Below are 14,322 nucleotides of genomic sequence, written 5' to 3' on the forward strand. Positions count from 1 at the left end.
TTGCTCCAACTAGCTTATAAATTACTGAAGTACATATACTGTCTTATACTTTTTTTTAACCTGTATTGTGTCTAGCACAGTGCTCTGCATATAAACAAAAGTGTTCAAAGCAAGCTGTTGTTAAAAGTTGAGATATTAAGTCAGTATCAGTTTTCCATGACTGAATTTCTTGCCTTTTTTCAAGAAATAAATCAGATAATTGCACTTTCAGATAATTGATATTTATTTAATGGATACCCACACAAAACTGAGAATTATTATCCCCACTGAACATAACTCTATAATAAGTGCAAATGAGATAATACATACAACTTTTAGAATAGGTAAATATAGCAGTATTTCAGAATTCCATTTAACAAACATATGAAAGGACTTCACAACAACAAACTGATATATTAATTCTATGAGATATTCTGTTATTTGGAAGTCATGAAGGTCATCAAAAATACTGGCAACAATTTTGCAGTTCAAGAAAGTTAAAGTACAACTACAGCAACAAATTTCAAATAAAGATATAAATTCTATTTTTCTTCTGCCTTAAAAGGATGTGAGGAATATTTTAAATGCATTTGATAAACAAAATTAAAAAGAAATTTTCAGTATTCAATACATTATTAACTATAGGCCCTATGCTATACAGTAGTAGATCTCTAGGGTTTATTTGTCTTGCATAACTAAAACTTTGTATTCTTTGACTCATACTTCCTGGTTTCGCCTTCCCCACAGCCTCTGGCAACCACCATCTGATTCTACTTCAGAGTTTGATGATTTTAGATTTTTCATATAAATGGTATCATGTAAAATTTGTCCCTCTGTGTCTGGCTTACTTCACTTAGCATGTCCTCCAGGTTCATCTATGTTGTTGCAGTTGGTAGAATTTTCTTCTTTTTTAAAAGCTGAATGATAGTCTATTGTTGTATACTTAAAAATGGCTAAGAGGGTAGGTCTTACATTAAGTGTTGTTATTAATATAATACTACTAATAATAAAGAGGGTGGGAGGAAACTTTAGGAGGTAAGGTACAGGCTTATAGCATAGATGATGGTGATGGTTTCACTAGTGTATATTTATCGCCAAACCCGTCAAGTTGTCTACATTAAATATTTATGGGTTTCTTCATACATCAATCATATATCTCAATAAAGTGGTTTAAAACAAAAATAGTTTCAATAAGGCATAATAAATGCATATTCAGAAAATAAATTACTAATTTTGATAATATAGCTTAATAGCTACTTATAAATTCATAGCCATGATATATTTATTAATACTTTATGATTAATTTCTTAGCATATCACATCTTTCCCATTTCATAGGCTGATAAAAACCTAAAATGTTAGTTTTTTAAAGCACTATACTACTAAGTATAAAATAGTACTTAAAAATGCAATTAACCTTATCATCAATGAACACCAAACTGGGGGAAATCCAGTATTTTCAAAATGTTTATTTTTCTGATCTTTGGTGCTCTGGAGTTGCACACCTCCAAGTATACATTCTTTTATCCTGCTTAGAACTCATGTTTCTTGAATTTACATCTTATTCACATCTTAATAGTCCTAGAAAATTCTGAGCCTTAGACTTTGCACATTATCCTTTGTTCTTTTGAACTAATGTATCTCCTTCAGAATATCTATTAGATGAATGCATGACTTTCTAGTCTATCTTTCACATAGCAACATCCTGTTCACATCTGCTATCTTTTTATCCTGTATTTGATGTGATTTCCTCAGATCTCCCAGTTCTTTAATTCTCTCTTTAGCTATATCTAACATGCATAAAAGGACAGGGATAAGAGCTCAGCCTCTGGAATCAGCTGGCTTGAGTTCAAATCATAGCTCTGACTCTATGAGCTGGGTAATCTTTGGCAGAATGACTTCTCTGTACCTTGGTTTCCTCATCTTAATTACAAGGATAATAATATCACATAGCCCACAGGATTTTCTGAGAATTAAATGAGTTAATGTATGTGAAGTATTTAAAACATTGTCTAGTATTGTACCCATAAACTGAAATTTTAAGTTTCAGTAAATAAATCTTTACTTTCTGGAAGTGTCATTTGTTTTCTTCTCATATATGTATGTTCTTTTTTTCTTTGATTCCTTTATTGTTAAGTCCTTCTTTGATGACTTTATTCATTTTTATAGGTTTTATCAGATTGCTATAGTATCTGACGTTTTGGGGATTCTGTCATATTTGCTAAGTCTGCTGACTTGCTTGTGGAGGATTGTATCATGGGTTTTGTAATTTTGGACAGTGAGCTCTCAGTGGTTTGAACTGAGGATCTGTTTCACTAGGCTGATTCTGCATTGCTTCCACTCAGTTTCCTATAGATTATCACTGTTCTGATACCATTTTCTGTGCTGATGTCTCACTTTAGGGATTTGCTAAATAAAACACATGGATTATAAAAGTATAATCTATAATGAAAATCTATAGTGAAAACTATATCTATAATGACAGTCTTCAAATGAGACTTTTTTTTTCTTATCCTAGGCTTGGTTCCTTGTTTTCCTGTGCTAGTTGGTAAAATGTCTTCTCCTGCTGTACTTCCAATATGAAGAGTGAAGGTCTCTGAGATTCCTGGCTTTATGTGGGGACTGTCATTTCTAACTCCCTGTCTCCCTTGGGCCCCTTACCTAAGTAGTGGCGTACATCAAAGCAGGGTAGTGAAAGTGGTCTGTGTGTGTGAAGGGGAAGGGCAGTGCACTACTACATTAAATAATAAAACTGATTAAAAGTTGATCTGGTTTTTTTTTAGCACTGATGCAGTGGAAACTGTAACAATGTCAGTGACAAAATATTCTTCCCTGGGGAGGAAAAAAACCTCCCATTGGTCTAAGTTGTAAACTATTGCCTGCATCTGGGGTGGACTGTTCTCACTGCCCCACCTTGGTACCCAACTCTCCCTGAGTGTGTTAACTACCTGTTAAGCATTCCATCATCCTCACAGAAGCAACAGTTATAACTGAGATTTTAGGGGTTTTGATTCCTTTTCGTTTCTCACACCTAGGAATTTAGTTTTTTTTTCTTGTAGACTTAACTATACATTTAAAACAATGTTTTCTACATTTCCTCCAGCATTTCTAGGTATTTGTAGAGAATGGGTGATTAAGCAACATCGCCTATCAAATTTCTAGAATTATAAGTCCCCATGTTTTTACATTCTCTACAATTTAATGATAAAGTTGTTAAATACCTTTTCTACTTTGTCTTCAGAACACATCATTTCTATTTGCTTATGGCACTGTTGTTGATAGAATGATTTAAGTTCATTTTCTTTAAGTAACATTTCTAACTTCAGATATTCTTGCCTGATTTCTTCTCGATTCTGGAACAAGCAGTTCAGAATTTCTTGAAATCTACCAAAAATAAAACACATAGACTCTCAGTATTTTGTGATAGATAATGCAGAGTTTACTTAAAGAAATGCATGGGAAACCATAAACAAGACGAAAAGACAATCCTCAGAATGGGAGAAAGTAGTTGCGAATGAAGCAACTGACAAAGGATTAATCTCCAAAATACACAAGCAGTTCATGCAGCTCAGTTATCAAAAAAAGAAACAACCCAATCCAAAAATGGGCAGAAGACCTACATAGACATTTCTCCAAAGAAGATATACAGATTGCCAACAAACACATGAAAGGATGCTTAACATCACTAATCATTAGAGAAATGCAAATCAAAACTACAATGAGGTATCACCTCACACAGGTCAGAATGGCCATCATCAAAAAGTCTGCAAACAATAAATGCTGGAGAGGGTGTGGAGAAAAGGGAACCCCCTTGCACTGTTGGTGGGAATGTAAATTGATACAGCACTATGGAGAATAGTATGGAGGTTCCTTAAAAAACTAAAAATAGAACTACCATACGACCCAGCAATCCCACTACTGGGCATATACCCTGAGGAAACCATAATTCAAAAAGTTATGTACCACAATGTTCACTGAAGCACTATTTACAACAGCCAGGACATGGAAGCAACCTAAGTGTCCATCGACAGATGAATGGATAAAGAAGATGTGGCACATATATACAATGGAATATTACTCAGCCATAAAAAGAAACGAAACTGAGTTATTTATAGTGAGGTGGATGGACCTAGAGTCTGTCATACAGAGTGCAGTAAGTCAGAAAGAGAAAAACAAATACCGTATGCTAACACATATATATGGAATCTAAGAAAAAAAAACCCCACAAAAAACGATCATGAAGAACTTAGGGGCAAGACGAGAATAAAGACACAGACCTACTAGAGAATGGACTTGAGGATACGGGGAGGGGGAAGGGTAAGCTGTGACAAAGTGAGAGAGTGGCATGGACATATATACACTACCAAACGTAAAATAGATAGCTAGTGGGAAGCAGTCGCATAGCACAGGGAGATCAGCTCGATGCTCTGTGACGACCTAGAGGAGTGGGATAGGGAGGGTGGGAGGCAGGCGCAAGAGGGGGGGGATATGGGGATATATGTATACATATATTCACTTTGTTATACAGCAGAAACTAACACAACATTGTAAAGCAATTATACTCCAATAAAGATGTTAAAAAAAAAAAAGAAATGCGTGAACAAGAGAATATATACCACATTCATAGAATTAGATTCAATGATAAACAGTAAATAGGTTTGAGTGACTGTTTCCTATTAAATAACAAAAATGTTTGGAACGGGTTCTGAACTTTATTTTTACAGCACTGGGTTTCTCTCTCTCTCCTCCAAAGATCATGTTATTAAAAGATACAGGTATTTTAAGGTCTATGGTATTAGTCATACACTGTATTTTGTCTGCATAATCCAGTAGCTTACCAAAAATAAAATATTTTGTATGTAAGAAAAGGATGATAATGTGGACCTGTACTCTCCCAATTCATAAGGCCTCAGAAGCAACACAGTATTATGTGTTCTTTTGGTGTTGGCTCTCTGTGAAGAAATAAGCAGTGGGTGGCATAATCATATGGTGCCTCTATGGCGCCCTAGGGAAAGTGAGATAGCCAGTTTTTAGCTTTAGAACTTGTTACAGTGAAAACACACCATATGGTTAGGTACCCCCTACAGCCTGGCTAAGAGTCAGCTGACAATGCCAGGACCCAAAACATCCAAGTTTACAATGTGGTAAATCTAGGAAAAGCCCCTCCACTGTGCTTCCTCCAAAGGGCAATACAGATATAGGGAATCAAAGTTGGGGAGTATGACTCACATCTCCTGCAAATGCAGAAAGACCTCAAGCTGAATCACTTCTATGAAAGCCCTAAAAGGAGCCTGCAATCCTGCATTCTCCAGGGTCAGCAGAATATTGGTCACAGATCAGGTCTGAGCTACAGTAACAGTATAAACAATCACACATAGGCAAACAATTTTTCCCTCAAAGAAAACTTAACTTGAAGCTTTTAAAATAAAATGGTAACAAAGTATATGCGCTTAAAAATAAAGTTTCTTTGGCCAGAATTTTAGATATATTTGTAAGGATCTGTGGTAAAAACACTGACAATTTACGTCAGTAGTTCTTAATGAAACTATTGAGAATGAATATAAACCACAATACATCGACTTGACTGCAGTTTTGTCAAACTGATAAATATTTCATAGGAAGTATGTATGGACATTGCAATTTCATTGTATTATATTACAACAAGGCTAAGGCCAGTAAATGATTTGATAAGTTATCTTTAGGTTACACCCAAAGATAATTTCTTAATTTTTCTGGAACACTTCTCCCAAGGACATAGTTAAATATTTGTCACTTTCAAACTGTTATGGTCCAGATTTATTTTAGTTGGTGGTGTATAGTTTAGGATGGAAGGAAGGGAATTAGTATCAAAGGTTTCTAGAGAGCTCTTTTTTAAAAAAAAGCTGTCATTTTTAAAACAGAGAGCCCTAAGGGATTGACTAATAATAACTATTTTCTAGTCATTTAAAACATTCAAATAGCTAGAAAACAAAAATCTTTGCCAATAATTTTAGGTGACATATGATAAACTCTAGACAATTTTCTTGGTATAGTCACAAGTGAAGTTTTATAATTACTCTGTATAAAGAACAACTGTACTTTCTTCTTTTGATTTTTTGAATATTATCTTTCCAAATAGCTTTAATAGAGAGCAAATACTGTATATTCTTCCCTTTATCTGTTTAAACTTCATAAAAATGTTATTTTTTAAAGACACTGAAAATTCATGGCATTAAAAAAATTCTATGTGAAGTATGAGCAATATGATAAAAGGCATTCCATATATTTATTTAAGGAGACAGATACTTTTGTGAGAAAATGCAAAGGCTATGGGGTATATAATCTTATTATTACCTGCTTTATAAACACAAGTAAATTATTTAACCTGTTGAGTGAACTAAAACTCAAAGTTTTTATTGTTGGTTAAGTCAGGTTGAAATGCGAAAAATATCCAAATAAGTGTTTATTTCATAGCTCAGGCCATCTCCTTCTTGAATCATTTTACCAGACAGAAAGAGTCAATGACTTAAAGCCACATCAACTCCAGAAAAGTCTAGCAATTTGTAAGGTTTTAATTGGTAACTACATCTGGTTAAGCACCGCTGAGCAATTTTATGCAAGCAACGACTCCAAATTTGAGCAGTTGGTGACTGCTTTAATTTTCAAGAAACGTGCATCAACGACAAGATATCTGGTTGCATGAGGACCAATCCCACATTTGACTAACAAAATATAATAACACAACTAATAATATACCAGAGTTAAAAGCTTTCATTGTTAAGATTAAAGGAATATGAGGAATCATTTTGCTTAAGTTATTTTTTAAAAGACACTGTAAAATTAGTAGAATATAACAAAAAGCATCGTAAGACTATTAAATATAACTTTATCTTGGGTTGTTAGGGGGATTAATAGAAAATAATTTAAACACTTCAGGAAATCTCTGGTATAAACAGAGCTATTGTACTATAACAATACATAGGTCTACTTTATGCTATATGAAAAATGGACTCATTGTCATTGATAGAGAGAAATAACTGTTTAATTACTTCTTATGGTATTTGTAAAATAGCATAGCATGGGAGCAAAGGATTAATACTTGAAAGAGATGATATATATTTCTTGCCCCTATCTGTAAGTTAGAAAACAATACCCCACTTCAAATTTCAGAGTTGTTGTAGTGATAAGATGAAATTAATGTGGGCCTAAAAATCATCAAAATCTACAAAGCCAGCTACAAACATAAAGTGTTATTTTATTAGAAGAAGTTATCTTAGCATCTGGGGTCAACTGAGGCAGAAAAAATGATTTTTTTCAAATCAAGGATATTTTATATAAACGTCAATACACAAATCCAATTTTTAAAAAGTGTTGTACTTGAAACTAGGTTGAAAATCACTGCCAACTAGTCTTCCTCATGTACCCTAAGACATCTTCTACAAACTCAAGAGTTCCAAAACAGTATGAATAATCAGTGGCTTAAGATGTGGTTAGTTTCTCATACTAATGATAATAGAAAATTAGCTTTGGAGAATAATTACTCAATTTTAATAAGAGGTGAACAGATTCCTTTCCTACAGGGCCTCTTAGAGCTTTTAATATGCTGATGTACTTTGGGAATCTCTTAGTTTCCTGAAGTAAGGAATAATTTTCAAACTTGCTTGATCCAAGAATTCCTTACTGTCTTCTTAGAACTACTCAAGATTTACAGCTTTTGAACTATTGTCCCATCAGGACAACTTGGAAATTGTCTTAATTGCTTAGGAAAAAAGTACTTGCAAGTACTGTATTACAGCTTTCTTTTTTTAAAATTTACCTGCTAAAAGCTTAGAGGGAACAGATCATATTTATGTGTCAATTTACATCAGTGAGAGATGTCCCTTCAAATAATTAACAGCTTAAACTCAATTAAGTGGATTATTAGAGTTATATAAAGTCAGGAAAGGGTAGGTACGATTTACATGAACCATGTAAATAATGATAACGCCAGATGAGATTGCTTGAATGTTTGTGTCCCCCCAAATTTATATGTTGAAACCTAACACCCAAGCTGATGGTATTGGGAAGCGGAGCCTTTGGGAGGTGATCAGGTCATGAGGGTGGAGAACCTATGGATGGGATTAGTGCCCTTATAAAAGAGCCTCCAGAGAGATCTCCCTCTCTTTTGGCAATGTGAGGATTCAAGGAGAAGTCTACAATGTAGAAGAAGGTCCTCAACCAACCATGCTGGCACTCTGATCTAGGACTTTCATCTTCCAGAACTATAAGAAATAACTTTTTGATTGTTTGTTTATACGCTACCCAGTCTGTGGTACTTCGTTATAGCAGCCAGAAGGGAGTAAGACACCACAGAAGAAAAATATGGAAACTACTAAAAACCAATTTCATAAGTGGCATAATTGGCTTTACTTTCTCCATCTTATACCTAAGACCTGGTTCTCATTATTTGCATAATCACAATTAACATTACCTGACCTCCAACGTGTGCAATATAAGACCAATTCAGTGACTTCCTGAATTCAGTTGAGAATATATAAAGAGATACAACAAATGATGGTGATAACAAAATATCTGACTAAATTTTAAACTTTAAATAGCTGACTAAATTTCACAAAATCCTCAAACTGAGATCTTAATGTCAATTTTACCTTTCAATTTCTTTTTCCTGAGGGTTTGAAATCATTACTTTGTTATTTTCATCAGTAAAGGCTTTCTGTTCTTCATAGGCCTTTAGTTTTTCTTTTAACATTAAAATCTAGTAGAGAGAAACAGTAGTTAAAATACAAAACAAATTATTTGTCTCCATTATACATGGCCACAGAAAAATTTCAGCTGTGAAAAATAACTGAACAATCAAGATTTCAATTATAATAGAAAAGCAAATCAAAGTTTTAGACAGTAAAGATTGCAGAATCCCATAAATGAGGAATTGAGGGAGATTAGCAACAATGTAAAGAGGAGACATACCTCTTCCTTCTGTTCATTACAGATCTTTACATACTGAGTTATATGATTGTCGAGGTTAAGAACATTGCTCTTCAACTGTTAAAAAACAGAAATTATGATTGCGTATATATAGAGATAAAAATCACAGTTATATACATGAACAAAATTGCATTATAGCCTCATTAATTCAGTTCCATGAATCCAGAATTTGCGACAATTATGATCATTTGACAATCATAATCAATTATGTTCATGTTTAAAAATCTATGACAAGAGGATATGTTGAGCACATTAATACTGAATTTATAAAAGAAAGTCCCTTACTATCTGAGAAAAGGTACTTTAAAGAACTTGCAAAACAGTCATTCACATAAAAATTGCCCACTTTCTTTTTCTGGTCCTTTGACTTTTAAGATAAAAAGAGATAATTTAAATTTCCACCCATTTGTAAGTTCAAGTAGTTTTTAATGAGTTCTTAATATATTTTATCCTTTTTATAAAAGTATGAGCCCCTTGGCAGCTATGGAATAGTGGAAAGAACATTAAACATGTAATCCAAATACTTGATTTTGAGGCCCTGCCCACTTTTCACTTAACTTAAAACTCTGACCATGTGATTCCTCAACTGTAAAGTAGAGCTAAAAATGTCTTCCTCAATGAGTTGGTATAAGCACTGCATGAAAAACTTGTGTGAAAAAACTTTGTATACCCAATACAGTACAACGTTTCCCAATTTATTATATAAACAATATATAAATATTTCTCTAAGGAAGATAATAACCCACTTATCTTCATTCAATGGGAGTAGCAGAGGGGTAAGCCCCAAAAAAAAGCCATCATACCAGCTGAACTCTAGGTCTATTCCAACCCTGAGATCCTGTGATTTTACACATACATCATGTTTGACTTACATTTTAAAAAATTACCCCAAATTATTGGCAAAAATACCAACCTAACCAATTATTATTATATTGCTCTAGCTACACAGATTGGTTACATCAATATCATGAATGTGACAACAAATTGTTTTAAAAGAGCTATTTACTTTATAAACTGAGGCAGATATTATATCTACTTTACAGATGAAGTAACTAAGGCTTGGAGAGATTAGCAAACATGTCCAAGGTTTTCAGGTAGAAAGTGTTGGTGCTGGTTTACAGAAGAGCATCAGCCTTGCCTGCAACAAATGTGTTAAAAGCCTTGACCAATTACACCAGGATGCCATCAAAATATCACGTACCATGATGTGAAAAAGGTTAGAAAGAAAGTCACTAAAACATCCTAGCTCCCCAAAAGACTAAATATTAGTATTTATTATATATGTAATCAAGATGCTTAATGGTTTAATTGTCCCAGTGAATGCTCAATTAACCAGATTAGTAAAGACATTTCTAGCCCTGATTCCTAACTCATTAGTAGAAGTACATCTCTAATTCATCTTTTGCTAGAAGTATAAAAAAGAAAAAAATGCACCCAGTACTCTTACGACAAAGGCAGAGTAAACACACTTACAGAAGATTTAATGTCCTTTGCACGGTTAGCATACTTAAGAGTGTTATAGGTGTCATCGTAGAACACAGAGGAAGGACTAACAGCAGCTATCATTATAGTTTGACAGTTTCCTCCAAGAGAATCCTTTAACAAGCGAGTGAGCTTACTATTTCTGTAAGGAATATGCTGATTCTTTCTCTGAAAGAACAAAAAAAGAATTCTTATGTCATTTTCCACATTCAAATGTAAACCTGCTACCATTTCACTATAAGAATTTAAGCACTGCTCAACTTTGCCCAGACTTATGATATAATTAGTGACCAAAATGATGATAATGAATCTTATGGAGCTATTCAGTGAATATATAAAACAAATTTCTCATTAAAAGATTATATCTCTATCTGATTAAGTATGAACTTTAGTTAATCATAAAATATCAGTATTGTTTCATTAGTTGTGATAAGTGTACTGTATTAATGTGAGATGTTAACAACAGAGGAAACTGAGTGTGGGGTATATTTAATAAAATCTTCTTGTATTATCTTACCAACTTTCCTGTATCTAAAACTATTAAAAAACAAAATGGTTATTAAAAAAAATCTCCATTTTTTAAAAAGAAATTAAAATACAAAAGTAATATATGCCCTAGAGAAATATACTAGAGGCATAGTAAGAATTCTGTATGGCATAGAGCTACTTCTCTCTTTAAATTACCATCTAACATGAATACAAAATAAATTATAATTATAATCTTACAGATATTTATCTGAAAGCACAACCACAGTTCTAAGAGAACTTAATTTTTCTAGGTTTTCTTTTACTTAAAAGATACAGTTCTGATTTTAAAGTAAAAAATTTTCCAAACACTACCACTTCCATACAGAAACAGAGCAGTGTAATGTTAAGCTAAAAACAACCTTATGCTATCCAGTGTAAATCTTTCATACTACAGAAGAGAAAAATGAAGCTAAGCAAAAAGTGACATGACTTGCCTCAGGTCACATGGCTGGTAATCCACAGAGTTAGAAACAGGCCCTAGTCTCCCAACTCCCAGTAGTACTATGCTTTCCACCATAGCAGTCTTTCCCAAACAGTGTGGAATGTGCACAGCTGGTGCTACTTGAACTGATTTTGCATGTACAAGACATGCATTAAACACTGACTAATAAATGACTCAACAGGAGTCAATTACTAAAAATTTAGTCAGTATATGGAAAAAATACTATGAATGGTTGAAGTTCAGGAAATTAGTCTCTATACCATGCTATCTGCTTATATGTTTTGAGATTTTAACTTAGAATACAAAATATATTTTGCTTCTGTAATATTCATGTGATTTCAGAAACTTGCCCTTTTAAAAAAGGCCTCCCAAATCATTTTAATGTACTTCATACTTTATCAAGTTGCAACATTTTGAACAGTTTAACAGTAATTTTCCTAAAGCTTCTGAGCCTGGTTTGAACTTAAATTATCATATTTTAACTTTGAAAAAAGGAAGTCATTTTTACAAATACAGAAGTTATCAAATATGCTGTGTTCCTGTAAGCACTTCTGGCATACAGTAGATGTAAACTATTTTTTTAATGCCCCAGAAGCATCTAGCAAACATTATCCTATTAGGTAATTTAATTACATTTTAACTCCTCTTCCTCTTTAAGAAAAATCAACTCTCTTTAATATTTAAACCAATTTTATAGTATATATATAAAATACTAACCAGACCAGAGTTTAGTTTTTCTAAAATGTGTTTTTTGTTTTCATGCCAATTCAATTGTCATGCTTATTGTATAGTGATCATTAAATGGTCATTTAAAAAAATCAAATTCAAAATAAATGATGAGAAGGTATAATAAAATATTAACTATCAATCTGATATTCAATACTTTTCATTCAACAATTCTGATTATAAAGCTAGAAGTTAAAAAACAAAACAAACAGGGACTTTCCTGGTGGCACAGTGGTTAAGAATCTGCCTGCCAATGCAGGGGACATGGGTTCTATCCCTGGTCTGGGAAGATCCCACATGTCACAGAGCAACTAAGCCCGTGTGCCACAACTACTGAGCCTGAGCTCTAGAGGCGATGAGCCACAACTACTGAGCCCGCGAGCCACAACTACTGAGCCTGTGTGCCACAACTACTGAAGCCCACACGCCTAGAGCACGTGCTCCGCAACAAGAGAAGCCACTGCAGTGAGAAGCCTGTGCACCGCAACGAAGAGTAGCCCCCGCTCGCTACAATTAGAGAAAGCCCATGCACAGCAAAGACCCAACGCAGCCAAAAATAAATAAATAAAAAATAAATTTATAAAAAACAAACAAACAAAAAAAACCCCATAGTTTTATTTGATATATTAGGTTCTCTGAGGTCTTTGCTCTTTATGTAAACCTTACTGTTACATTCTTGAAATTTGATTTATAATAGATCTTTAAGACAATTATATTAAATAATATCTTTCTGGGAAATATACATATTTCAGTATTTCAGAATCCTTAAATAAACATATAGTACCTACCTTTGTATCTGCTAAGGCATTGATAACATTCCCAAGAGCTAAAAGTGATCGATTAATATTTGTGCCTTCTATAAACCGGGTCCCTTTAGCACTGGTAGAGCTGGCTCTTTCAGACCCTGCCAGGTCAATGAGTGACATCTTGGCAATTCGGACATTTTGATTGATACTTGCTGTTTTATCTTGTTGTCTCAAATAAATCTTTTTGAAATTACAGGAGAATAGGGAAAATGAGGATTAGATTTAACAAAATTAAAAGAGAAATACACTTTATTTTTAAAAGAGCATGAAATCAATTATTTTTATTTTAAAGACATACTGAACAAGGTATAGCTTGACGGGCTGATATCCAAGAGTACCAGAAGTAATTATCAAAGTTGAGAAAAATTTGAAAACGAAAAGACTTCCTATATGTGCACTAGAGGGCAAATAACTCCTGGCTTGATAGAAGGTCAAAACAACTGCCACTTGTATTCTGGTAACCTTAAAAGCAGGGTCTAAGACATTTTGGGGAAATCTCAGTGTCCCCGATAAAGATTTCTCTCAAGATTACTGATAAATGAAGAGTCAGTGGTAAGAAGAGAAAAGATTAATAAAATTTTGTGGACTAGAGACTTTCCGAATGACTTGGTGCCCTTTGATTTGAATTCTTTCAACTACAACAATTTCTTTCTATTAGATGAGTTCCACAAAGCATAATCCAGAATAAAGCTGTATAAGCATTTGAATTTTAACAGAACTAGAAACTACAAATAATAACTACTAACCTATGCTTTAGGTTTTTCTAGAATGGTATTCTTAAAAAGCACTGTATCAACTGAATCACACACTTCCTTAAGGAATGCAACTACTTACATGGTCACTATGGTGAAATCTTTTAAAAAGTGAATCAGTATCTCCCCAATTTATTGGTTCTGTAAATCTAGATCTATAAAGAGAAAGTCTGCTCTGAATATAAGACTATCTTTTGTAAAGATTAAATATTTTCGCCAATTAAAGAAAAGGAAAGAAAACCTCTAATACTACCACTTTACTATCATATTTTCACACAGGTAAAAATTTACATCTAACTTACATCATCTCAATTCTAAATATTCTTGATAGAATCTTCTCAAAGCTGCAAAGTAAAGGAAGCACTGAGAAGTAGAGAAGTCCACAGATGAAGAGATATTTTCATATGTGTGAAAATTACCGTTCATAAATTTGGCTTCATTTATTTTAAATTCAATTTTAAGAGCTGTAGTCTAGTGACCTGTTACCTGGAAAACAGCATGAGAACGAGAAGATGTAGCATTCATATCAGTGGGATGCTGTGTCCTGTTTTTGTTTCCATTATCCAATAACTGTAAAATTTCCTCTGAGGATTTGGGCTAAAGAAGTTGAAGTAGAAGAAAAATACACAAATTAACCATTGATC

General features: G+C 33.5%; 1 protein-coding gene across 1 annotated transcript in view; it reads right to left on the reverse strand.

Annotated features, from left to right (window-relative positions):
- Window positions 1–14,322, reverse strand: part of KIF18A (kinesin family member 18A) — a 78,146-nt gene that overhangs the window by 49,099 nt on the left and 14,725 nt on the right. Inside the window, exons 5-10 of the mRNA XM_068555113.1 lie at window positions 14,165–14,275; window positions 12,909–13,106; window positions 10,416–10,592; window positions 8,925–8,999; window positions 8,606–8,712; window positions 3,200–3,362 (exon numbers count right to left, since the gene is read on the reverse strand). Of these exons, the coding sequence (XP_068411214.1) occupies window positions 3,200–3,362; window positions 8,606–8,712; window positions 8,925–8,999; window positions 10,416–10,592; window positions 12,909–13,106; window positions 14,165–14,275 (831 nt within the window). The remainder of the gene's footprint in view (window positions 1–3,199; window positions 3,363–8,605; window positions 8,713–8,924; window positions 9,000–10,415; window positions 10,593–12,908; window positions 13,107–14,164; window positions 14,276–14,322) is intronic.

This window comes from Eschrichtius robustus, chromosome 11 (genome assembly GCF_028021215.1).
Source record: "Eschrichtius robustus isolate mEscRob2 chromosome 11, mEscRob2.pri, whole genome shotgun sequence".
NCBI lineage: Eukaryota > Metazoa > Chordata > Mammalia > Artiodactyla > Eschrichtiidae > Eschrichtius > Eschrichtius robustus.